The sequence below is a fragment of the Talpa europaea genome (genome assembly GCF_964194135.1).
Source record: "Talpa europaea genome assembly, chromosome: 1".
NCBI lineage: Eukaryota > Metazoa > Chordata > Mammalia > Eulipotyphla > Talpidae > Talpa > Talpa europaea.
In genome coordinates, this window is record NC_140073.1 from 59,355,010 (window position 1) to 59,379,671 (window position 24,662).

Sequence of the window (24,662 nt, forward strand, 5' to 3'; positions counted from 1 at the left end):
GCTTCACATTTTGAGGATAATATATAGTTCCAGATTCTTTAGCAGACACAGGATAATAAGACTTGCAAACACCCTTGTAAAATAGGTGGGGATTTTGGAGAAGAACAGATGATTGTGTTCCCAGTGAAAATAGTAATATAAGCAAGACCTACCAACAAAGCCCCCTGTCTTTAAGAGAGAGAGTGGGCCTGACATGAGAAGATTTAGACCTTTGGTATGACTTTAAAGGATCAAAGGGACTAGATTAATTAAAATGACGGTGAGAAAACTGCAAGGAATGAGCAAAGCTGAGATGTAAATGCCATAGTTTGGTGAATAGTCATTGCGGATGACCATAGCTTTTGCCTATATTTATCCTTTCTTCACCTTAAACTCATGTGTCCCTCTTGGGCCTGAGCATGAAAGAATTAGTGAACAGCAGAGTATTATTATTTGCTACATAAATTTTGTTATGAAGCACTTTGTGTCCAATGGATTATAGAGAGGGCTGCCTTTTAGATAGCCTCTTTTATGGGGAATTATTTCAGTGGAAGTTGTTGCTCAGTTATCTTTTGATACCTCCTTGCTAACACTGTTGTTTGGATGAAATCTTTTTGAATTCGCATAACATGCTTTGTGAGTGACAACTAAATGCCAGGCATTGTGAAAACAATGTAAACAAAAGCAGACATTAATCTATGCCACACAGACTTTATGACTTAGTTGGAAAGAGAATTGCAAAAAGAGATAATTTCAAAACAGCTCAAGATGACTCATAATTTGGTAGATAACACACTATAGTCAGCAAATGAGGCGGGCATGACAGAATTTATGATCTTGGAAATAAAATGAATATTAATCAGATAAAATACAAGTTCACATATAGATACAATGATTAATAATAAGGATGATATGAGCTTATGCAGCAAGAATGAAGAAGTTATTTTTTAGAGCAAGGGTAGACTTCACTAAAAAGTAACATATGATATTAGATGGATGAGTAGGAATAAATTGAATATCAAATTACAAGAAGAACATCCAGATTAAAAGAACAGCATGTGGCATGTCCAAACACTTTCAGCAAAGAAAGACTTCGTATACATTTTAAGAACTCAAACAAATTCATCTCATCTGGTACATAGTAATTGTTCTGCAGTCCTGTCTGCTACCACCCGTTCTCCCTATGTAGCAGCTGAGATGAATTTGGGGGAGTACCTGCTGGTGCAGGGGTTCAGTGTGAGTGCTCTCACGCTATTGCCAGGCACTGCAGCCCGAGTTAGATCCCCTGTCAAGGAGTTAACCCACATGGTGCATCAGAACCCTCCTTTATCGCCCACTGTTCCCCTCAGCCATGTATTTCAGTAGATCCCCACTCTGTCTCTGGTGAATCCTCTCACTCCACCCTCACACCTCTGGCCTACACCCCAGTTTTGTATGCATAAATTCAAAGAAAATCAATCTTAAAAAATAAAATCTTTCAAAATGTTTCTCAGTGATATTATTAATCTTTTTAGCATTTTTCTTTCTCTCTCCTTCCCTTCCTCTCACCTCTCTCTGGAATTGTGACATTTTTCCTCCTTTTCCTCAATTATTTGAAATTTGACAAAAATATGTCATTATATCGGGTGGTGGGAGAATATTTCTACTCATTGAATTATTCAGAGGATAATTTCAATCTTAATGTTGATTTCTTCAGTTATGGGAAATTTTCTCAAAATTTCAGTTTTAATGAGGTATTCGCTTTATTTTCCCTGTTGACTTTTAACATATTTGTTTGCTTGTTTACTTACCTATCTTTAATTGAGGTAAGATTAGAATTTCCCTGTCAGGTGTTGCCAACATAGTGCATAGTGTGCCCTCTACTAAATCCCATAGTCCATGCTCCCCACTCTGTCTCTGGTGAATCCTCTCACCCCACACACCTCTGGCTTACATGCCAGTTTTCTATGCATAAATAAATAAAAATAAATATTTTAAAAATAGACAATGGCCAACAGACATATGAAAAAATGTTCAACATCACTTGTAATCAGGGAAATGCAAATCAAAACTACCATGAGATACCATCTCACACCAGTGAGAATGGCACATATTAAAAAAACTAGCAACAACAAATGTTGGCGAGGGTGTGGAGAAAAAGGAACTCTTCTGCACTGTTGGTGGGAGTGCAAACAGGTCCAACCACTATGGAGAGCTGTGTGGAGATTTCTGGACCTACTAAACATAGAGCTTCCATATGATCCAGCAATTCCACTCCTAGGTATTTACACAAAGGACACAGAAACATCAATTCCAAAGAACACCTGCACCCCTATGTTTATAGCACCACTGTTTACAATAGCTAAGCTTTGGAAACAACCCAAATGCCCAAAAATAGATGACTGGATCAAGAAGATGTGGTACATATATACCATGGAATATTACTCAGCATTCAAAAAAGATAAACACATGCAATTTGCAGCAACATGGATGGCGCTGGAAGGGATCATGCTCAGCGAAATAAGCCAGAAAAAAAAGAAAATACCGGATGGTCTCACTCATAGCAGGAATCTAGAGAACTTAAATAAGGGATCAGGAAAATGAATATAAGAAAGTGAAAATCAAAATCAACAAAAAACTATGAACCAGAGACACTTTTTGGGGGGTGGGGGGCGGGAGGGGAAGGATTGGGGTCAGAATGGGGCATTTGCAATTGTATGGGGGAATATAAAAATAAAATTTATTATTTAAAAAAATAGACCATTATACACAATAAATATATTAAGAGAATAGCTATTCTATGTATTCTTACCAAAACCCTCACATATAAAATAATGCAAGGAAAATTTTGGAAGTGATATGTATATAAATATATTAGCACCATGTTTTTGGTGCTGGTATTACAGGTTAGGAAGATTTCCAAATTCATTAAAATGAGAGCAAAAAGTGACTAAACACACCTTTATATAGATATATATGCATAATAATATGATATATGTATGAAACAAAATTAATCTATAATATATATTGCATAAATATTTAAATTATGTAATATTTATTCTATATTATACATGTTATTTAAATATAATCTATATATATAATAATACACAATAGTACAGTATTATAGTGTATATATTCATATATATATTTATATTTTACTTGATTTTTTTTTTTAATTTCCAAACCTGCTGTTCATAACCACTAGTCTAATGTATAATTTTTGTGGTTGATATTAATTTTCAGCCATCTGGACAAGCTTCCACTGATGATTATTAAGTCTTTTTTGGACAAGGAAGATTAAATGGCATAATGCACATAAAAGCATTTATAATCCTTAAATCAATACACAAATATAAGCTCTTCGTACTGTTATGGTTATGACATTGCTTCAAAATACACATTAGAAATTCTAGTCTAGGAAAAAAAAAAAACTTTGTCTACTAAGATAAAACATAAGCTTATATGACATTTGTCAAATGATATTTTCCTACGAGCATTTTTAATGAAGTCTTTTTTAATTGTTTGCTAAACAATCCAGTTTTCTATAGAAACTCAGAAATGTAAAAATATAATTGTTAAACTATATTAATCCCTTGAGGCTAATGTATATGTATATTATATGTACATACAAATATATGTGTATATATTTATTCATCATTCGAATTTGTATACTATTATGTGGACCAAATGCTTATTTTATTTTTTTCAAGATTTATTCATTTATGCATATAAGAGCTGGGGTGTAGGCCAGCAGTGTGGAGGTTGAGAGGATTCACCAGAGACAGAGGGGAACAGAACAGGCAGACAGACCGAAACACACTGCTGAGGGGAGCTCGGGCAAGACAGGAGAGGTCTGCTGCATCATGTTGGTAGCTCCCTGGCTGGGGATCAAATTCTGTGCTGCAGAGGCTGCAGACAGCTTCATATTGTTGCGTTCTCAACGCCTTGCACCACCAGGGAGGCCCCCAAATGTTTATTTTATTTTATTTTTTATTTATTTAAAAAAATTTATTTATTTATACAAGCACTGGGTAGTCAGATGCGCAGGCGGGTGAGAGAATTCACCAGAGCCAGAGTGGGGAACAGAACAGGCAGACTGACGAAGTACACTGCTGAGGGGAGCAGCAGGCGAGGCAGGAGAGGTCTGCACTCCATGTTGGACCCTTGCCTGGTGGCCAGGGATCGAACCTGCACTGCAGAGGCTGTGGGCAGCTTCACAGCCCAGTGCTCAACTGCTGCGCTACCAAGGGAGGCCCCCAAATGTTTATTTTAAATTGATTATTTTTTGAAGAAAATAAAGCTCTCTTAAGAAATATTTTAGGCAAGGAGAGAATGGAAAGAGGTGCTCCAAATACTTAAAAATAAAAATTAGACAAGACTACGCTAACCAGCAAGGTGATCCTTTAGATAGGAGGGGCAAATAAAGACCTTTTCAGACAAAGAGAAGCTGAAGGAGTTCACAAATACCAGACACCCATTGCAAGAAATACTGAATTGTGCCCTTGCATCTAAACCTCAACGAACACAAAAAACTTTAGAAAGAACTTTAGAAAGAAGTGAATAAACTCAGAGGTTAAGGACATAATAAAAAACAACAAATGTCATATATCAGTAATAAATCTGAACGTAAATGGACCGCATTCACCAATTAAAAGACACAAATATTTGGTTGGTTTAGGAAACAGATTCCAAACTTTTGCTCAGGATATGAATCTAAGCTCCAAAGAGAAGCACAAAGTCAGACGAAGGACCTGGAAAATACCTTACAAGCAAATGGAGCTCAAAGCAACATGAGGACAACCATAGTTATGTGAGACACAATAGATTTCCAGTTAAAAAAGGTAACAAGACAGAGATGGACATTATATAACTTTTAAAGAAGAAATATCCCAGGAAGACAAAACAATCGTCAATGTATCCTCACCAAAGGAAAATAACACCAGCACATATTGGCGATTCCTATCAACTCTGAAAACACATTGTGATAGGAAAATTCAACTCTCTACTTTCATCAATGGGCAGATCAACAGATCAACCACAAAGAAAATAATTAGGGACATAAAAGCCCTAAACAAAGAATTAGACAACATGGTCCTTATAGAAATTTAAAGGGCACTGCACACGCCCAAAAAAAAGTAGAAAAAAAAATTAGAAAACACATTTTTCTCCAGAGCACATGGGACATTATCCATAACTAACTACATATTGAGCTACAATGCAAGTATCAAATTCATTAATTCAAAAGTACACCAAGCATCTTTTCTGAAAATAAAATGAAAGCAGAAATCAGCTACAATAAGAAAGCAGAGAAAACCTTCAATGCTTAAAGACTGAACAACACACTACTGATAGATTGTTGGTTTAATGAGGAAGTAAAAAAAAATCATAATACAAATGACACAACTTTCCAGAACTATGGGACATGGAAAAAGTGATATTTAGAGGAAATATGTAGATATATAAGGTGACATCAAGAAATAAGAAAGAACTAGAATAAACAACCTACTCCCAACCTCAAGGAAATGGTAAGAAGAACAAACAAAACCAAAAGCCAGACAAAGCAAATAATAAATATAAGCGCAAAATATATCTGAAAAATAAAAAGAAAAATACAGTCCAAAAGAATAATGAAATTGAAGGCTGTTTTGTGAAAAAATTAAAATATAAACATCTTACTAGACTCACTAATAAAATAGGGAGAAAACTCAAATAAACAGGATCAAAGTTAGAATATACACTGAAGAAATTCAGAGACAAATATGAGACTATTATGAACATCTATAAAAAATAAATTCAATTTATTGGATAGATGCTTAGAAATAAACAACTGTCTGAGAATGACTAGGGAATAAACAGAAAACCTGGAAATATCAATAACAATCAAGGGAATTGAAACAGAAATCAAAACTGCCTCCCAAAACCACATGACTTCAAAAATGAGTTCTACCAAAATTTAAAGATAAACTAATATATCCCTCCTGCTGAAACTATTCCAAAAATAGACTTTTTACAAACACATTTTTTGAGGCAAACATTACCCTGGTACCGAAACCAAATAAAGACAACACAAAAAAGAAAAAAAAAAAGCACTAAGCAATCCAGATATAAAAGAGGAAATATGGCAATATCACACTACCAGAGTTCAAACTACACTGGAAAACTAGAATAATAAAAGTAGAACGATGCTGGAACAAAAACAGATGTACAGAAGAATTGAATGCAATGAAGACTCCAAAAATAAACTCACACCTAAATAGATAGTTAATATGCAACAGAGGAGCCAAGGGCATACACTGGAGCAAGAAACACTCATCAATAAATGATGTCAGGATTGCCTGATGGTCACAAGTAAAAGAATGAAGTTAGAGCAACATCCACCCCATATACAAATAAAATAAAATAAAATAAAATAAAATAAAATAAACTCACAATGTATAACAGAATTGGATGTAAGATCTGAAACAATAAAATACATAGAATAAAACATAGTCAAAATAGTTTGCAACCAACACTAGGGATGTATTTGCAGAGAAGTCTCTAATAGCAAGAAAAAAAAAAAAAAAGAACATAAGCAATTGGGAGTACATCAAACTACAAAGCTCTGTACAGAAAAAAAATGCAACCATACCTAACCAAAAAGACACCTGATTGAAAGGGGAAAAATATTCACACATCACACATCTGACAAGGGGTTGATTTCAAAAATATACAAAGAACTCATGCAAGTCCACAACAAAAGAAAAAACAACTAAGCCAACTAAAAATCAGTAGATTAACTAAATAAGCAGTTGTCCATAGAAGACATACAGATGATGAATAGGCACATGAAAAAAAAATATTCATCACAATTTATTGTCAAGGAAATGTAAATCAAATCAAAAAGACACCATCTCATGCATGACAAATGGCCCATATTAAAAATAAAAATAAAAAAAACTAAACTAAATATAAGTGCTGTTAAGGATGTGGAGTAAAATGAATGCTTCTGCAAATTAGTGGGAATGTAAGCTGGTCCATATCCTATGGGAAGTAGAATGGTGGTTTACCAAATGATTAAAAATGGATGTACTTTAAAGCCCAGACATTGGATTCCTAGGATATATCCAAAGATTAAAAACACACTAATGTGAAGAGAAACTTGAACATTGCTGTTAATTGCTACATTATTTACAATAGCTAAAGTATGGAACAGCCCAAGTGCCCTCCAGCAGATGAGTGGAACAAGATTTGGGATATATACACAATGGAATACTACTCAGCGAACCACAAAGATAAACACGTCTTCTGTGGCAAAATGGATGGAAGAGAAGGAGATTATTCTAAACAAAATAAGTCAGAAGGGAAAATACAAGTATAGATGTTGTCACTTACATGTGGAACTTAGAAACCAGACGCAAGGTCAGATAAAACCAAACCCACAATTAGCCCTTGAGAGCAGGCTCCAGAACTAACACTTACAGAGGAGGAGGGGACTATGAGTGCTTTGGTGGTGGGACCTTTAGGGCAACAACATGGATGGAGGGAATCCTGTACTTTCAACATGCAATAGACAACAAAAATTAATGTTACCACAATATAAATTAAAAAAAAGAAATGACTTCATGGAGCTTATATTCTAGCACAGAGAGAAAATAAAGCAAGTGAAAAAAGAAAATTTTGTAGCATAGTAGAAATAAATATAGACTATTTACAAAAATAATGTGGATTGGAAATTAGGAGTGTATGTCTTTATTTTAAATATAGTGATCATAAAAGTTTAATGAGGAGGTGACATCTGAATGAAAACTTCAGTTGAAGAGTTCAGTGACAGCCTTCTCCATTGACATCCTGGAGAAGGGACAACTATTATGGAGACAGTAAAAAGAGCACTGGCTGGGCCTCCCAGGTGGCGCAGCGGTTGAGCACTGGGTTGCAAAGCTGCCCACAACCTCTGCAGCACCAGTTCGATCCCCGGCCACCGGGTGAGGGTCCCACATGGCGCAACAGACCTGTCCTGCCGCCTGCTGCTCCCCTCAGCAGTGTACTTCGGTCCTTCTGCCTGTTCTGTTCCGTGCTCTGACTCTGGTGAATTCTCTCACCCTCCCGCGCTTCTGACTATACCCAGTGCTTGCATAAATAAATAAATAAACAAACAAATAAATAAATAAATAAGTCTCCAATAAATAAATAAATAAATAAAGTTAAAAAAAAAAAAGAGCACTGGTTACCATATGTTAGTGTGGAGAGATAGATGAAAAAGCAGATCCCAGAAGTTTTTCAGGGCAGTGAAAATGCTCTGTTTGATGCTATAATTGCTTTTACATGTCAACAAATATTCTGTCTAAGCCCATAGAAGAGGGCGATATTAAAAAGGAAAAGAGAAAAGAAAAACCCTAGTGCCCTAAAGAGATCAGTGAAAGTCCTCAAAGTTCAGGAAGTTTTCAAAACTCTCAAAGAATGTCTTGTGTGATGAGAACTTGTGTTTCACAAGTAAAAGACAGGAGGTCATTCCAAGTAGAAAATGGAAGTTTAAGATATCATAGTTATAAGAGGAATGCAGACGTAAATTAAATCAGATATTAGGTGGCATGCATTAGCATGGGTTTACTCATAAGTTATGATTTTCAAGTATCTTAATTGGACCCAATCTTAGTGTTGTTAAATATTTTGAATCTTACCTCTGAGAATAATAAGAAATGATTGGCAGATCTGACCATATTTTAAAGGACCATGTATGCATAAGTAGGGATTTGAATATGAAAGGAAAAAGGAGTCAACTAAGATGACTATGTAGAAGGATTACATACTATTTTTTTAAAAGATTTATTTATTTATTTATTTATACAAGCACTGGGTACAGTCAGAAGCACAGAAGGGTGGGAGAATTCACCAGAGCCAGAGCGGGGAGCAGAACAGGCAGACTGACGAAATACATTGCTGAGGGGAGCAGTGGGCAAGGCAAGAGAGGTCTGCTGCACCATGTGGGCCCTTCGGGGATCGAACTGGGGACCGGACCGGCGCTGCAGAGGCTGCAGGCAGCTTTGCAGCCCAGAGCTCAACCGCTGTGCCACCGGGGAGGCCCACATACTATTTTTTTAATAACTCTAAAGAAATGGAACAATGTATGGAGGGATTCCTCCAAAAAAATAAATGTAGTGTTATTAGTCCAATTTTAGCAAAAAGGAGGGATTAAAAATTATTAGAAAAAATAAAGTTTATACCCTAACAGTGCATTCTTTGTTAAGTTTCACTCATTATTTTTAATTTCAGATACAACTAACATACTCAGGATTGAACGAGATATTTCAAATGCATTCATGTTCCAATTGCTTTGAACATTATGTCTCAGGATGGTGAAATTAGGAAAAGCTCATTCGTTTCTTGTTTGTAAAGCACAAGTCACCTTCCCACTAATGAACCTGTACCCCTAACTCTAACCAATACATCTGAAAAAGTCTCATCCCATAATCCCACTGGTGCCTTTAAATCTAAGGAGAATTGAAAGCAGGTCAGTAATTCATGAGCAAAACACAAAGACAGCTAAATAAATATTCAAAATATAATCCTAATGTGTAAGTAAGCAGAGCCATCATCACAGAAACAACAACTTTAAATCAAGAATCTACAAACATTTTTTTTTCTGAAACAGGTCAGATAGTAAATATATTATATTTTGTAGGAAATGGAGCTTCTGCTACAATAGACATCGTGCAAATGAGTGTGTCTATTTTCCAATAAAACTTTACTCATTAAAAAAAAAAAAACAACCAGGAGATAAGCTAATTTGTTCCCATGTGCTGGCCTTAGAAATCATCATAATTACACATTCAATGTTTTAGCATGATTTATCACATTGTCCTCCAATTAATAGGAACAGGTACATAACACAGCCACTCCAAATTATATAAATCTTCTAGGACACACAGGAAGAAAAACTAATCTCACCTAGTTTCACCACAGAAAATATATTCTGTTTGCCTGCTTTTTTTTTTCTTTTTCACAAATGTTTGATCACACTCATACAATTTCAAACTTTTCTATTTCCTGAAATTAAATTTTAGAGGGTGTTTTCATGAAAACACAGTCAAGAAATTGAATAGTCAATTTATTCATTAATTTGTTTTTCGGTTTAAAAAAAATCCAAAAAGTTTGGATTCTTCGGGTTGTATCCATCTATAAAAATAAGAATTATCTCTTCAGAGCATCTTTATTATTTTCAACTTATTAAAGATTGTCTATTTTAGTAATAGAGAATTTTTTTTTTTACCATAAGGATCAAATTTATTACAGAAATCAGGATTATCAAAGGTCTACTAGTTTACCATGATGGTTAAGGATACAGCCTACCTTCCAATGCCTGCTATACTAGTTACTGTCTGTGAGATCTTCTGCAAATTAGTTATCTCTCTGCGATTCAATTTCCTCAGCAATAAACAGAGATTAATGATGATAGGCTCCAAATTGGGTTGTCATGAAAAGTCAACAAATAATACATGAAAACTAGCCACTTAGGACTGTGTTTAATAAACAGAGAACATCCCACAAATTTTTACTATTATTATCACCCAATTAATTTAAAATTATCATCTAAATAGACAAATTTGTAGAAGTGAAATCTGTCCAGAGCTACCAAAACCCTTTGAAATGCAGTGTTACTAAAGCACAAGTCTTAGTACTGGAAGTGCCTTAAAAATCATCATTATTCATTCAGTAACTCTTGCTAAGTCCTTAATTATCTCCACTAAATCCCGAAGACCCTTTCCATATTCACTTGCTCACTTAAAATCATTTCATGGCATTCTCTCCTTCAAACACGTTTTTCCTGTGGTTGGAATGACACAGTGCTTTGTGTTTTCCACCTCCATGTCTTAATTTGCATCTGTCTTCTCCATATTTCTTTTTCAGGGTCATTACTTTTTTACAACCATTACATTTTCATTCAGGTCCTTCAAAGCTAAGGTTTTACCTTTCTTAATTGCTTCACCCATAATTTCCATTAAAAATAAGAATTATTCAGATAATTCATTTTTATTTATAGCCTATATAGAACATAAATTATAGAATTACATATTCTCCAGGTTTCCTGGCTCTCTTTAGTTCAACTATCATATTTTATACCCCATCTTCCTTAACAATTAAACAAATAACAAAATAATACAAAGGTGAAAATATTGGCTCCTAGGCTTCTGTGTCAGCCACTTTTCACATTTTCCCCTTATTCTCTATCAACACATATGGTTCAAAGAGTTTTGCATATGGTCTGAGGCAGATGCACCTAAATAACTCTCTGTTTATAGACTGAACATTACACAATTAGCCTGATCTTCCCAACTCAAATGCAGATATGCACTAAAACAGCTCTAGGCAAAGTGGGGCAAGGTTTGCCTGTCTTTATTTGCATTATAAATTCATCACAAAATCTTGACAATTTTCATGGCATTACTAGATGTACTTAATTTTAAAAAAGGATAGTCTAAAACAATATAAGCATAAATGTTTCTTAACATTTGTTTATAAAGTCCTCATTCTGCGATACTTGGATTGGCCATTAAAATAAAAACTAGTATGATTTCCTCTAGACATTTAGCCTCTGAGTCTCAATTTTCCCCTTAATAAGTGGGGACACCAATACTAAACTCAAAGGTATCTAAAACATGGCCTACCCAGTATTGCTTAGAGCATTAAATCACTGTGTTTTTCTGTCTCCTCTCATCTCCTCTCACCATCTCCTCTCCTGTTCTATACCTCTCCTTCAGACTTTATATTCCCTCCTCCTTGACTCAGGGGACTCAATAAAATGACAGGAATTCAGTGAGAATACCTTATTTTTCCATATTACAATAAAATGACTCTGAATGACCAAGTAGATGATAAGTACACTTGTTTTCAAATAGAATAAATACTCTGGTGACATGTGACGTGCCTCCTTCTTGGTCACATCTATTATTGTTATTTTACTAAAACAGCAATGTGTAATTCTAGCCACAAAGACACTTATTAAAGCAAGTTCTGACCATTTCCATTTTGAAAAATATTTGTGTAGAATAACCTCCCAATAAAAAAATATCGGTTATAATTCCCAGATACTTTTGAAATTTAAGTATATCCCCCCCTTGTAGTCTGTTAACAACCATCACATTGAAGGACATGAATTATTAATTCAAATAGGTAAGTAATTTTAGTTATGATAAGTTAATCTTAGGCAAGTTAAGACAATTTAAAAAATTATTTGCTAAAACTTGGTTCTTGTTCCCAAAGGCTTCACACTTTTAGATTACATATCTCAATGAATAGTTCCCATTTCAAAGAGTAAAACACTGTATCTAAACATTCTAGAAAATTAATCCCCATTAAAAATCTCACTACTATTCAGAGTCCTGATTCCATTCTACTGTCAGGGTCAAAGTGCTAAGCAAGAATATCTCAGGCACCTGAGAGGAATGTTTCTACTGGGAATTAGAAAACAAATTACCCACAGCACAAATGAGAAGACCAAGGGACCAAGTCTCCATCATTCTAACATTCTACTGGCTCATGGCACAGGTCATGAGATATGGTGCTGGGTGAAAGTCTTTGACCAACAGTTATCTTAGTTATGGTCACTGAACTCTTTTGGGACCATGACCATGTCATCCAAACTATTGGGGTAACAGTTTCCTCACTTGTAAAATGAAAATGAGTATACGTACTAAATTTTCTACTACAACTATTAAATTTTAGTTTTTGCTCACTACACTATACCTCTATTTTTTATGAAAAAAGCAAACACTTTAATCTTACTTAAAAGCAGTAAAACACAAATACTCAATCTGCAGAGTTGCACAGGCTTATTTTTAAATGTGCCTTCATTATATTTGTCTATGTAGCCTTGTCCAATAATGGATCACCATTATTCAATATATGTTGAGTCCTAGAACCCTTGTCTATAAAATAGAGATGATAATGGTACCCAATATGAAAGTTGCTTTTTTGGATTTTTTAGTCATAGCACTGATTAAAATCTTCTAATAACACCACTTGTAGGGTCTATGAAGGTAGTGATTATTTGCTGTATTGTCACTGATGTATCCCAAGCATTGTAATGCAATATAGTAATGGACACATATAATTTGACAAATGATTCTACAAATTGTCCTGATAAATGGTTTTATTAACACCTATAGTGTCATTTCAGTATCATGACATATCAAAAGTAGGAATGAAACAATAGGGGTGTTTCAAAGAGAAGATGAAAGGGACTGCGTTATTGCCAAATATTGTCTGTTGCCAAATGTTTGGGGGAAAAATATCACTATTACTTTCAAAGAATTTTCCCAGTGGTGGAAAATTTTAAAATTCAAAGTTAGAAAAATTTTTTTCTAACAAAATTTATCAAATATTTATAAATTCTTTCTCAAGTAAAAGTTGAATTATTAGTCAATCAATGCAAGGGTTTAGAAACCTAAAGGTTATAAATCTATTATTTTCATAAATAAAAAGATTTGGAGATATTGTCTTACAAATAGCATAGACAGAATAATTTAAACAATATACAAAATATTGAATTTTGACTGTGTGATGCTGCTAACAGTAAAAATATAAATGGAAAGTGTTTAGTTTAGTAAGTACCAATCCATTTTTGTTTTGTAACTGTGATCAAAAACATGCATTTGTTGATTAATTGTATGACTGAGAAACAAATGCTTCTGGTTTATTTTATTAATGTTGGCAAAGCAGTAGGTAGGAACTAGAGAATCCCTTGTCACTTATCAGAAAAACAGAACTATTTAAAACCAGCTCCTTTTTACTCGAGTGGTAACACTGCCCTTTTGAATTTAAGGATATTGATATTGGGAATGTTTCTGGGTTATATGAAACTAACTGATACATCACTCCTGACAACTAGGGATTATTTTAGACAAAATGTATGACATCAAGGAAAACAGAACCTCACTCAATATCATTTTTCATGAAGGATAGTTGTCTCCTACTAAAACAGTCTCATCAATCTACTGCCATCAGATCAGGCAGAAATAATTTAGTATATAAATTGGCTATCATAAAATGGAGCCAGAGCTAAGTTGGGCCCCAGAAGATCTGTTAAGCATTTGGAAAACAGAGGAAGCATGTTTTCTTTAATGAACCATCAAAAGCTGATAAAAACTGAGTTTGTCTTTACTTTTAGACAGAAATATTGAGAAAAATGTCATTGTTCTCAAAGTTTTCCTTAGTTTTTAAATTGGCTGCCTACTAAGAAAAGACAGGTGATAACAATGACTTTTTAAAGGTCCGTAGCAGTACACAGCATTTACACTATCAACATATGATGTATTCTTATTGTGATAGTAATTTGATGTGACAGCTTGAGAGGGCCATGGAGTAGCAAACATTTGGCCAGGCATTATTCTGGGTAAATCTGTGAATGTGTTTCTGTATGAGGATAACATTTGATCCCTAGACAGAGTGATGTAGGTTTCTTTCTCTAATGTGGGTGGGTCTAATCCAATCAACTGAAGACCTGAGAAAGAGGGTGTCTGCATGGCTACTTAACTGGGAACTTTGACCTTATTTTTTGGCCTTGAGATTTGAATTGAAACATTGAATACTCTAAGTCTCAAGTCTGAAGCTTTCACATCAGAACTATCTTGCTGGTTCTCCTGGGTCTCTCTCTCTCTCTCCCCACTCCCCTCCCCCATCCCCTACTATTATTTCTCTGGAGAATCCTGACTAATAGGCATCAACAGGGAATGAGCTGAGTTGTGCCAATCAGATAATTGAAGTTTATCCCTGTAGAAGTTAATCTATTAGAAACTTGTCTGGCAATAATGTGGGCAATCAGGAAATGCAATAACACACTTGTAATAGAAAATAATGAGATGGTTTTCCAATGTTTTAAAAATGAGTTCTAAAAACAAAAGCAGTTCTTCACTTTACATGCATATGTAGCCATTCTCAAAAACAATTTCTAAAACAACAGCAAATTAGGATTATGTTAACTTCCCAAGGAAATTGTGTAAATATTTAAATATCTAATTTCTTACAGTCATTTTTTCATTGAGGACTTATGGATTCAGCATCATCTGTGCTGATTCCTCTCTATCAGTACTTGGCATATTTAACTTCTTTTCCGTGATTATTTCCAGGTTCTGGTGGTCATATTTAAGCTATGTTTCCACTACACAGATTAAGCTTCCAGAGCATCATGCACAACAATGATACCCTTTATTACTCCTGGCATTAACGACATGTGAAATTTCTCATTGTCACTCACCTGCCCAGAAGTAGAAACTCTCCTGCTAGCCCCAGGCGCCTCATGGCCATCAGCAAACCTCTCACCGTCATTCCCTCACAGAAGCAGGCTACCACCCGGGCCTTCGGCAGGTGACTCCTGAGCTTCTTCAGAAGTTTGTCAAAGCTCTGTTCCCCAGCATTGCTGTAGATTTTATATGAGTGAGCGATGCAAATCCCCTCCTTGGCTGACATATCTTTGAAAGCTTCCATCCCACTTTCTCCATAGTTGCCTGTGTGAAAACATAGAGAATGGGATGTGGTGAAATGAAAGGAATAACTGGGCACAATTAGAATTAGAGGTATGCACCTCCCTGGTGGTGCAGGAGGTTGAGCACAGAGTTGTGAAGCTGTCCGCAGCCTCTGCAGCATGGGTTTGATCCCGGCCGGCTGGCGAGAATCCTACATGGTGCAGCAGACCTCTCCTGTCTCGCCCTCTGCTCCCTTCTGCAGTGTATTTCAGTGGGTCTGCCTCTTCTGTTCCCCACTCTGTCTCTGGTGAATCCTCTCACCCTCCCATGCATCTGACCTGTGCCCCAACTTTTGTATACGTAAAGTAAAAATCTTAAAAAAAAAATTAATTAGAGGCATGAAGGTCACTGAGTAGTGTTGGACTTGGAATGTGGAGCCTTTAATGAGTGTTTGCTATTTCATCGACTTGCTCATTTTGGGCCATTTATAATAAAATTACATTATACATATATGCATTATGCTCTAAAAACTGTCCATTGACAGAAATAATCCTTGATTGAGATTTTACTTTTCTCACAGATCATATACGCTTATGAAAAACATTCAGATTTTTATTCTATATAACCATAGGGAAATTAGTGGTATAGGGAACTTAGAACTGATGGTGATCTTTTAAAATTGATGGAAAATGGAGATCAATATTGAGAACCAACTATATGCCAGGATGTGTACAAAGACTTTTAGGTATGTGATCTTATTTAATGCTCACAATAATAGGCTTAGTTATATACTATGGCCTCCAATGTATAGTAAGTTAATAGAGAGGCAGTTACTCAGACTTCCACAATTAATGAGTAGAGGGCTGCACTATATTCCCAGTTCTGTATAAGAATCAGATTCTGACCCCCCAATATCCTACGGCTAACTCTTTTTTTTTTAATTAATTTATTTATTTATACAAGGACTGGGTACAGTCAGAAGTGCAGGAGGGTGACAGAATTCACCAGAGCCAGAGCGGGGAGCAGAATAGGCAGACCAATGAAGTACACTGCTGTGGGGAGCAGCGGGCGGGGCAGGAGAGGTCTGTCGTGCCATGTGGGACCCTCGCCTGTGGCCCAGGATCAAACAGGCACTTCAGAGGATGAGTGCAGCTTCACAGTCCAGCACTCAACTGCTGCGCCACTGGGGAGGCCCCCTATGGCTAACTGTTAAAAGACTAAAAATCCCAAATATATCTGTATTTCTCTTTCCCATTTAAAGGTTATGGTGTTTTAATTTTAGATATTTTGGACCATTTGAGATTCTTTAAATCAAAGCCACCTCATTTTTGAGTTTTCAAAAAATTGTGTGGGATTTATTTAAAGAATATAGGAGATGATTACAAAACAGCCAAGCTGTGAGTATTATAAGGCTATCACTGTATAACAATCAACTATATCTAGGAATTGGAATTGTATCTGGGGGAGTAAATCTCAAATGAATAAGGGAATACAAAGGATTAAATTTCATAGGTTTCACTGTATGACCTTAATGGAGATAACTTAAATGATAGTATTTTGATTGTGGCAAAGCAGTCCAAATAAATTAGCTAATTGCTACTTACACCAATTTGGTGATGAAGGTGATATTATCTTTCCATCATAGCTGATAAAACAAAAATTGACATTTACAAGTAGTGACAGTGTCTTGGTTTGATAATAAATCTGCTTATCCCTGGCCCTTTATGTGTTCCACAATAGCATAGGTGCCTTTATATGAGATCCATAGACTGAGGATTTTCGTGTAGTGATACCGTCATAAATAAACTGTGAAGGGTAGAGTAGAGTAAACCCACTTTAGTCTGAGCCAAGAACACTGCTGGATCACCTTTTCTTCTGCTCTGTAATTAAAGGAAGAAGCCTCTATGATGATGGAAGTTGGGCAAGTAGTTATTTTTCAATTAACAAAGATAAAAGGGCTTTCATTGAAAAATGTTCAAAGGGTCTAAATTACTAATTTTATACCAATCTGAGTAATCTTTTTTTTTTTCATATTTAAGGAGCAGGTTTATTAGGCATGGGATAGAAGAATAAAGGACACTTGCATAGACACAAGCGGGCAGAAAGAGCTGCCCAATCTGAGTAATCTATTATTCATTGATTTATGTTTAGGCAACTCTATTTTTCTACCAATTTGTTTTCACATAAAGCTTTAGTTAATGACAGACACTTGCACAAATAATTTTAAATTAGGTACTTATTAAATGCAATGGCAACAATAAAAATTCTTAATAGGTGTAAAGGCAGGACAGGACACAGTGCAGGTTTTCTGATCCCATGCAGACTGGGTAAAAGAGGAGTCAGAGTCCTCAGTGTTTTTTTGCAGGTCTTTTATTGGGGTTCACCAGGCATATGGCAGGCAGGGGTGCTGGGGGGCCGGGAGGCTGGCAGTCCTCCCAGGCCCCAGCAAATCCGCACTCTCTCTGGGCTCTCTGGCGTTCTCTGCTTCTGCTTCAGGCTTCTTCTCTTTCGGCTGCTGCTGCTGTTTCTCGGCTTCTGGCGACCCTGTGACGCCGCCCTTCAAAGCACAGTCTTAGTGCAGGTGTACCCAGTTCAGGTGCCGCCATTAGGCATGCATTCAGGATCACAGGGTTCCCTCATCTATCCTGATGGCGGGAGGGCAGAAAAGCCTGATATTTTTCCTTACCCTACATTAGGTTTACAATTAAACAAGAAAAACTTATCTGATTCATTCTTGATATTTAATGCCTGTAGGGTAAAGAAAATATCAGGCTTTTCTGCCCTTCCGCCATCAGGATAGATGATGGATCCTTGTCCTGAATGCATGCGTGAAGGCCGGCACCTGGAGTAGGGTGTGGGCATAGGTAGATGGGATTCAGCTGAGCTAAGACTGTGCTTTTAAGGCCGGCGTCACGGGGGGACGCCAGAAGCAGCAGCAGCAGCAGCAGCAGCAGCAGCAGCAGCAGCAGCAGCAGCAGCAGCAGCAGCAGCAGCAGCAGCAGCAGCAGCAGGCAGAGAGCCCAGATAGAGTGAAGACTTGCTGGGGGCTGGGAGGCATGCCAGCCTCCCGGCCCCCCAGCACCCCTACCTGCCATATGCCTGGTGAACCCCAAATAAAAAAACCTGCAAAACTACTGAGGACTCTGACTCTTCCTTTACCTGGTCTGCATGGGATCAGAAAACCTGCACTGTGGCCAGTCCTGCCCTTACAGTTGGCGTAAGTCGGCAGGATCCATGTAGACGGGTATTGGAGCCCTCCGAAGACTTGGAGGGGCTAAGGAGAACAGACTGCCTGTGATAATGCTGGAGGCACCATGGCGGCACAGAAGGTGGACAACGTCCACGAGCTACAGGACAAGACCTGGCGTGAAGGAGACGCCCGAGAGAACCAGCCGACGACACCGGAAACGACCAGCCAATGAACCCTGAGGCAGCAAGCCGTTGCTGAAGCAGGGAGAGGCCAATGGACTTCAACTGATGAACTGATGAACTTGGACTGGCTGTCCCGCCAGAAGGCGGAGGACCTTGCAGGTTGATATGTTTTGGGGCCCGGGGGGTGGAACAGTTTTGTTTGTAAATCCCAGGAGATGGGAATCTAGGGGTGGCCAGTGGGCCTAGATGGCCAAAAGCAGCCTGTTATGCCCAGCAGCCAGGTGGAGGAGAAAAGCCAACTAAGAAGGCAAAAGCTGGTACTGATGCTAAGTTGAGAAGCCCTAAGCGGCTGTTAAGCAGCCTGGGTATGCTGAAGAACTGTGAGTCTCATAAAATCACCTGTGGGTGATGCCCTGCTCATTCTTGAGTGAGGGTGAGGAGCTGAGGAACCAGTCCTTGGGGGACGGTGGGGAATGTGGCGTGGGGTGGAGCCCAAGCCGAATGCAGAGTTTGGATCCCCGACCCATGTGATTGTGCAGCGGGTTGGCTTGAGTGCAGGGGTCTGTGAGTCGCACTGGTGGCTGTGAAGGCCGAGTGTTGGAGCGACTGCAGACAGAAATCCTGAGGGTTGGCGATTACCCCCAACAGAATAAAATTGCCAATCCCAGAGCTAGTGCATCCTGGGGGTGGATGCTGTGTGTGACTTGTAGCCGAAACTACAGCCAGAGGCCGGGAAGCCTGACAGCTCCTGGTGTGATATAGTAGATGCCGTGAGTGGTTCCCCTCCCTTGTATGAGCAGTGCCTTCGGCAGCAGATTTGGTGGCTCATCTGCTGGTACCAATAATTGTCTTTTGCACTAGGTTGGTGCCCTGACTGGACTTATTTGTGTTCTGTTGTATTTTGTTATATTGTATTTTGTTATATTTGATGTATTTGTTTTTGTGGGCCATGGCTGCATTGTTTGTTTGCTTAGAAAATTGTATATATATATATATATATATATATATATATGTATAGACTGTATGGCAGAAAACCCTGAGGGGGTGGACTGTAGGGTAAAGAAAATATCAGGCTTTTCTGCCCTTCCGCCATCAGGATAGATGATGGATCCTTGTCCTGAATGCATGCCTGATGGCGGGCACCTGGAGTAGGGTGTGGGCATAGGTAGATGGGATTCAGCTGAGCTAAGACTGTGCTTTTAAGGGCAGCGTCATGGGGGGACGCCAGCAGCAGCAGCAGTAGCAGCAGAAGCCGAAAGAGAAGAAGCCCGAAGCAGAAGCAGAGAACGCCAGAGAGCCCAGATAGAGTGAAGACTTAGTGGGGGCTGGGAGGCCTGCCAGCCTCCCAGGCCCCCAGCACCCCTGCCTGCCATATGCCTGGTGAACCCCAAATAAAAAAACCTGCAAAACTACTGAGGACTCTGACTCTTCCTTTACCCGGTCTGCATGGGATCAGAAAACCTGCACTGTGCCCAGTCTGGACTTTACAATGCCTTTCCTAGCAACTTTTTTTTTTTTTTTTTTTGATGGAAGTGGAATTTATTTATTTATTTATTTATTTTTCTGTCTAAGCGCCTTTACATGAATATAATACAAAAGATTCTTTCCCACTGATCTTTTTTTTATTATTATTTTTTTAATATTAAATTTTATTTTTATATTCCCCCATACAATTGCAAACGCCCCATTCTGACCCCAATCCTTCCCCTCCTGCCGCCCAAAAAGTGTCTCTGGTTCATAGTTTTTTGTTGATTTTGATTTTCACTTTCTTATATTCATTTTCCTGGTCCCTTATTTAAGTTTTCTAGATTCCTGCTATGAGTGAGACCATCCGGTATTTTTCTTTTTCTTTCTGGTTTATTTCACTGAGCATGATCCCTTCCAGCGCCATCCATGTCCTAGCAACTTTTTTTTTAACTTTTTTTTTTTTTTTTTTTGCCAGTGAGGGGGGTTGGTTTGTTGTTGATACACAACTTACATAGAAGTTTATGGAGATAGAACATTAAGTTACCAGAAAGATCTCAGTTCTAGATTATATAACATTTAAAACTCAGCTTTTTCTTCTCAAAATTAGAAATAACACTATCTAATATGTGGGTATTGTGTAGATTATATTTAACATGTAAAATGGAAAAAAATCTAGAACAAAAAAAAATTATCTGGTCTGAATATAATTAGTTACACCTATTGTGATTACAAAAAAATATTTTGGGCAGTTAAGTTGATCTCTTCTAGATGATCTGAAACAAATATTGGAACAGATAGTATTAATGCTGAACATTAGACTAAAGAATAAGGAAACTAGTAGGGAGAATTATGATTTTCTCAGAACAAAGCCCAAGATGTTTGATCTGAAGAGCAAAGGTACATGTAAGTCATAAGTATCACAGATGTCTAGTATAAACAGTTGGAATGCTATTTTTGGTTCTGTTCTAATGGAATGAAAAATTGTGATATCTAATTTTCCATGAACTTTGTTCATATAATTGGTTGAACTAACTGAAAGACAAAACTGACAGAAAATCAAATGTAGAAAAAGAAAAGATCAAATATCAAATTTTAGACTTATTTTGAAATTGCTGTGAAACATCCAGATAAAAATGCTATATTTGAACCTAAAAAAGTACACTGTGGTTCACAGAATAGAAGTCCAAGCTGGAATTCTTTGAGATCACTGCAGGATATGTGATAACACTACTAAATGAATGGGTAGTATGAAACGGGGAGCGAACAGTGACTTTATTTTATGGAATTCAAATATATATGCATTAACTTAGAAAGAAAAACTGACAGACAACAAAGACGAGAAACCAAGAAAGTGATTTTTTGTGGAAACCCAGATAACAAATTATTTTTATTGTCTTTATACTTTAACTGTGTGAATTAACTACAGTAACAATCTTAGTGAAAAACAATCCACTGATTTTGGTATCACATAGCAGAAGTCATACAGAGAAGACTGTGAATGAATAATATACTTCGTAGTGAAGAGGAGCAAAGATATACGATGGTACTGAAAAAGAAAGTGGAAATCAAAAGAGAGGTTTTGGTTGTTTATTTTTATTTATTAAAAAAAGATGTGTTTATTTATTCATTCATTCATTTATTTATTTATTTATACAAGCACTGGGTACAGTCAGAAGCGCAGGACAGTGAGAGAATTCACCTGAGCCAGAGCAGGGAGCAGAGCAGGCAGAAAGTCCGAAGCACACTTCTAAGGAGAACAGCGGGTGGCAGGAGAGGTCTGCGTGGCATGCGGGACCCTCCTCTGGTGGCCGGGGAGCAGCCAGGGATCGAACTGGCACCACAGAGGCTGCAGGAAGCTTCGCAACCCAGCGCTCAACCGCTGCGCCATCGGGGAGGCCCAGTTGTTTATTTTTGGACAAAGATACCTTAGTTAAAGTGCTTAGTACAGGATATGGGACAGAGTAAGTGCTCAACACATGATAGATTTTATTATCATCAATCAAAAACTTTTGTCTAGATTGTGTGATTAATTAGTAAAGGTTAATAATTTCTGCCAAGTATTGTATGGTCATTCTAAATGAATTATTATTAGTAGTAGTATTGTTATTGTTAATTATTTGAATCAAGCACCCCGTGATGTAATCATTATTTCCCTAATTTATAAGTGAAGTGTTCATGCTGAGAGTGTGTGTTAAATACTTGCTAAGTAGTGAATGGAAGAGCTGGAATTTCAATCTTCATTTGTCAAATTTCAGAGCCTGAATTTTTTTCCTATAGAATATTATTACTTGGAAAGCAGTGAATGAGGATTGCTCAATTAAGTAAAACCATAATTATTTAAAGGCACTTAACCACCATTAAAGTCTTTATTGGAAACTAGTACAGATACTAGCTAGTTAAATTAATCTCAGCAAACATGTATATTTAACAAATGTGTGGTTTACCTTTTTACTAACAATATAGAAATATATGATTTGACAGTAAATGACACAACCCGCATCACTTCTGAGAATGAGTGTTTAAATATCAAAGTCATCCTACAAAATATACAATGTATAATTATAGCTTTTCTATATAAAAAAGTTTGTACAGTAAGGGGGCTTTTAGAAAAGGGCATACCATATCATTTATTATTAATTATTTTTCTAAATCTTTCCTAGGAAGGAGGAATAACTTCAGTGGGACAAAAAGAAGTTAAAGCATAATTTCAATGTTAAAATTTAGCATTATTTTAACTATTACCTTGTTATAGCTGAATTTGAAGCTATACTGATTTGCAAAGTGAAAAAAAATAAAACTACTAATCTTTTCAGTTTATTAGAGGTTTTGACTTTTGACTTGTTTCTTTTTCTGGGTATTTTTCCTAGAGGAAAATGAAAAGTTGAGACAGAAGCTATGACCTAGATTCCTACTTGAACTCTCCAGAATTCAACTTTCTTTTGCATTCTCTGTAAATTGTCAACTTCACAGTTGAAGTCTATGGTGTATGTTCCATTAGGAGTGATTCCATTTCCAGAAAAAAGACAAACCTCCGTATGGACCTATGTGTCAATGAATCAAGTGGGTCAGTGATTTATTTATTTTGACTGTATTTTACCTCAGTAGTCACCGCTGATCCTCAATTCTAACTGAATATTATGACAATCCAGATTTTCTCCCATCACCAGCTGAAGGCAGAAAAGGCTCTGCAGTACAGCCAAAGCTGGTTAAGCTTGACAACTTCTGCTAAAAAGAAGCAACTTTGGCAGTAGCTCATTAGCCTGCTGCCACCTTCACAAATAAAGATGTTCATTGTGATTTGTGGTTCCCAGATTCCCTCTAGAAGAACTCCCACAGTACTGAGAAAAGGGACTCAGCTTGGAAATATCTGCCTATACCATCAGATACTATAGGAATTAGAAATGAGTACAAAGAATCAAAATGCGGCACAATGGCTATCTTGGTGTTTCAAAATTCTTATCTTTGTTCAGGAATGGGTTAATCACATTATGTTCTGAAATGGACTGAATGTCATTTATTGTTTAGACTTGTGCTGTCCAAAATGGTAGCCACCACTCACATGTGGCTGTTGAGCACTTGATATGTGTCTGTTTCAAACTGAGATAATCTTTCAATTAACAATACAAAATATGATTCCCTCTCAGTATTAAGAAATGATGTAAAATATTCTATTAATGTTGTAATAATATTGATTACATCTTGAAATGATAACATTTTGGATGTAATGGGTTACATATTTAAAAAAATAATTTCATTTGGGTTGTTTCCATAGCATAGCTATTGTAAATTGTGCAGCTATAAACATAGGGGTGCAGATTACAACCCAAATGCCCAAAAATAGATGACTGGATCAAGAAGATGTGGTACATATACACCATGGAATATTACTCAGCATTCAAAAAGATAAATACATGCAATTTGCGGCAACATGGATGGAGCTGGAAGGGATCCTGCTCAGCGAAATAAGTCAGAAAGAAAAAGAAAAATACCGGATGGTCTCACTCATAGCAGGAATTTAGAAAACCTAAATAAGAGACCAGGAAAAAGACTAATCAATACAAAGTAAAAATCAAAATCAACAAGCAACTCTAAACCAGAGACACACTACAGGGGTGGGGGGGGATGGGGAGAGGAAGGATTAGGGTCAAAAATAAAGGGGGGTGCAATTATATGGGGAATATAACCAAAATGAAAATGCATACATTGTGCAAAAATGAAAAATGATGTAAGAGTTATATAAAATAAAATATTAAAAAATAAAATAAACTTAATAAGTAAAACAATCTCAACTTTTTCTTTTAACCATTTTTTGAAGTTACACAGATGGCTATCATATCTTTATTAGAGAGTACTGAAATAATATCTACTATCTTATAACTTTCAAGTGTACAGTATAGTATTATTAAATATGCTCATCATATTGGATAT

General features: G+C 36.8%; 1 protein-coding gene across 2 annotated transcripts in view; it reads right to left on the minus strand.

The window, feature by feature from the left end:
- GRM5 (glutamate metabotropic receptor 5) overlaps window positions 1–24,662 on the minus strand; it is a gene marked incomplete at its 3' end in the record, with an annotated part of 525,768 nt that overhangs the window by 309,997 nt on the left and 191,109 nt on the right. For both annotated transcript variants that reach the window (XM_084253023.1, XM_084253022.1), the window contains exon 2: window positions 15,188–15,437. In XM_084253023.1, coding sequence (XP_084109149.1) covers window positions 15,188–15,437 — 250 coding nt within the window. The remainder of the gene's footprint in view (window positions 1–15,187; window positions 15,438–24,662) is intronic.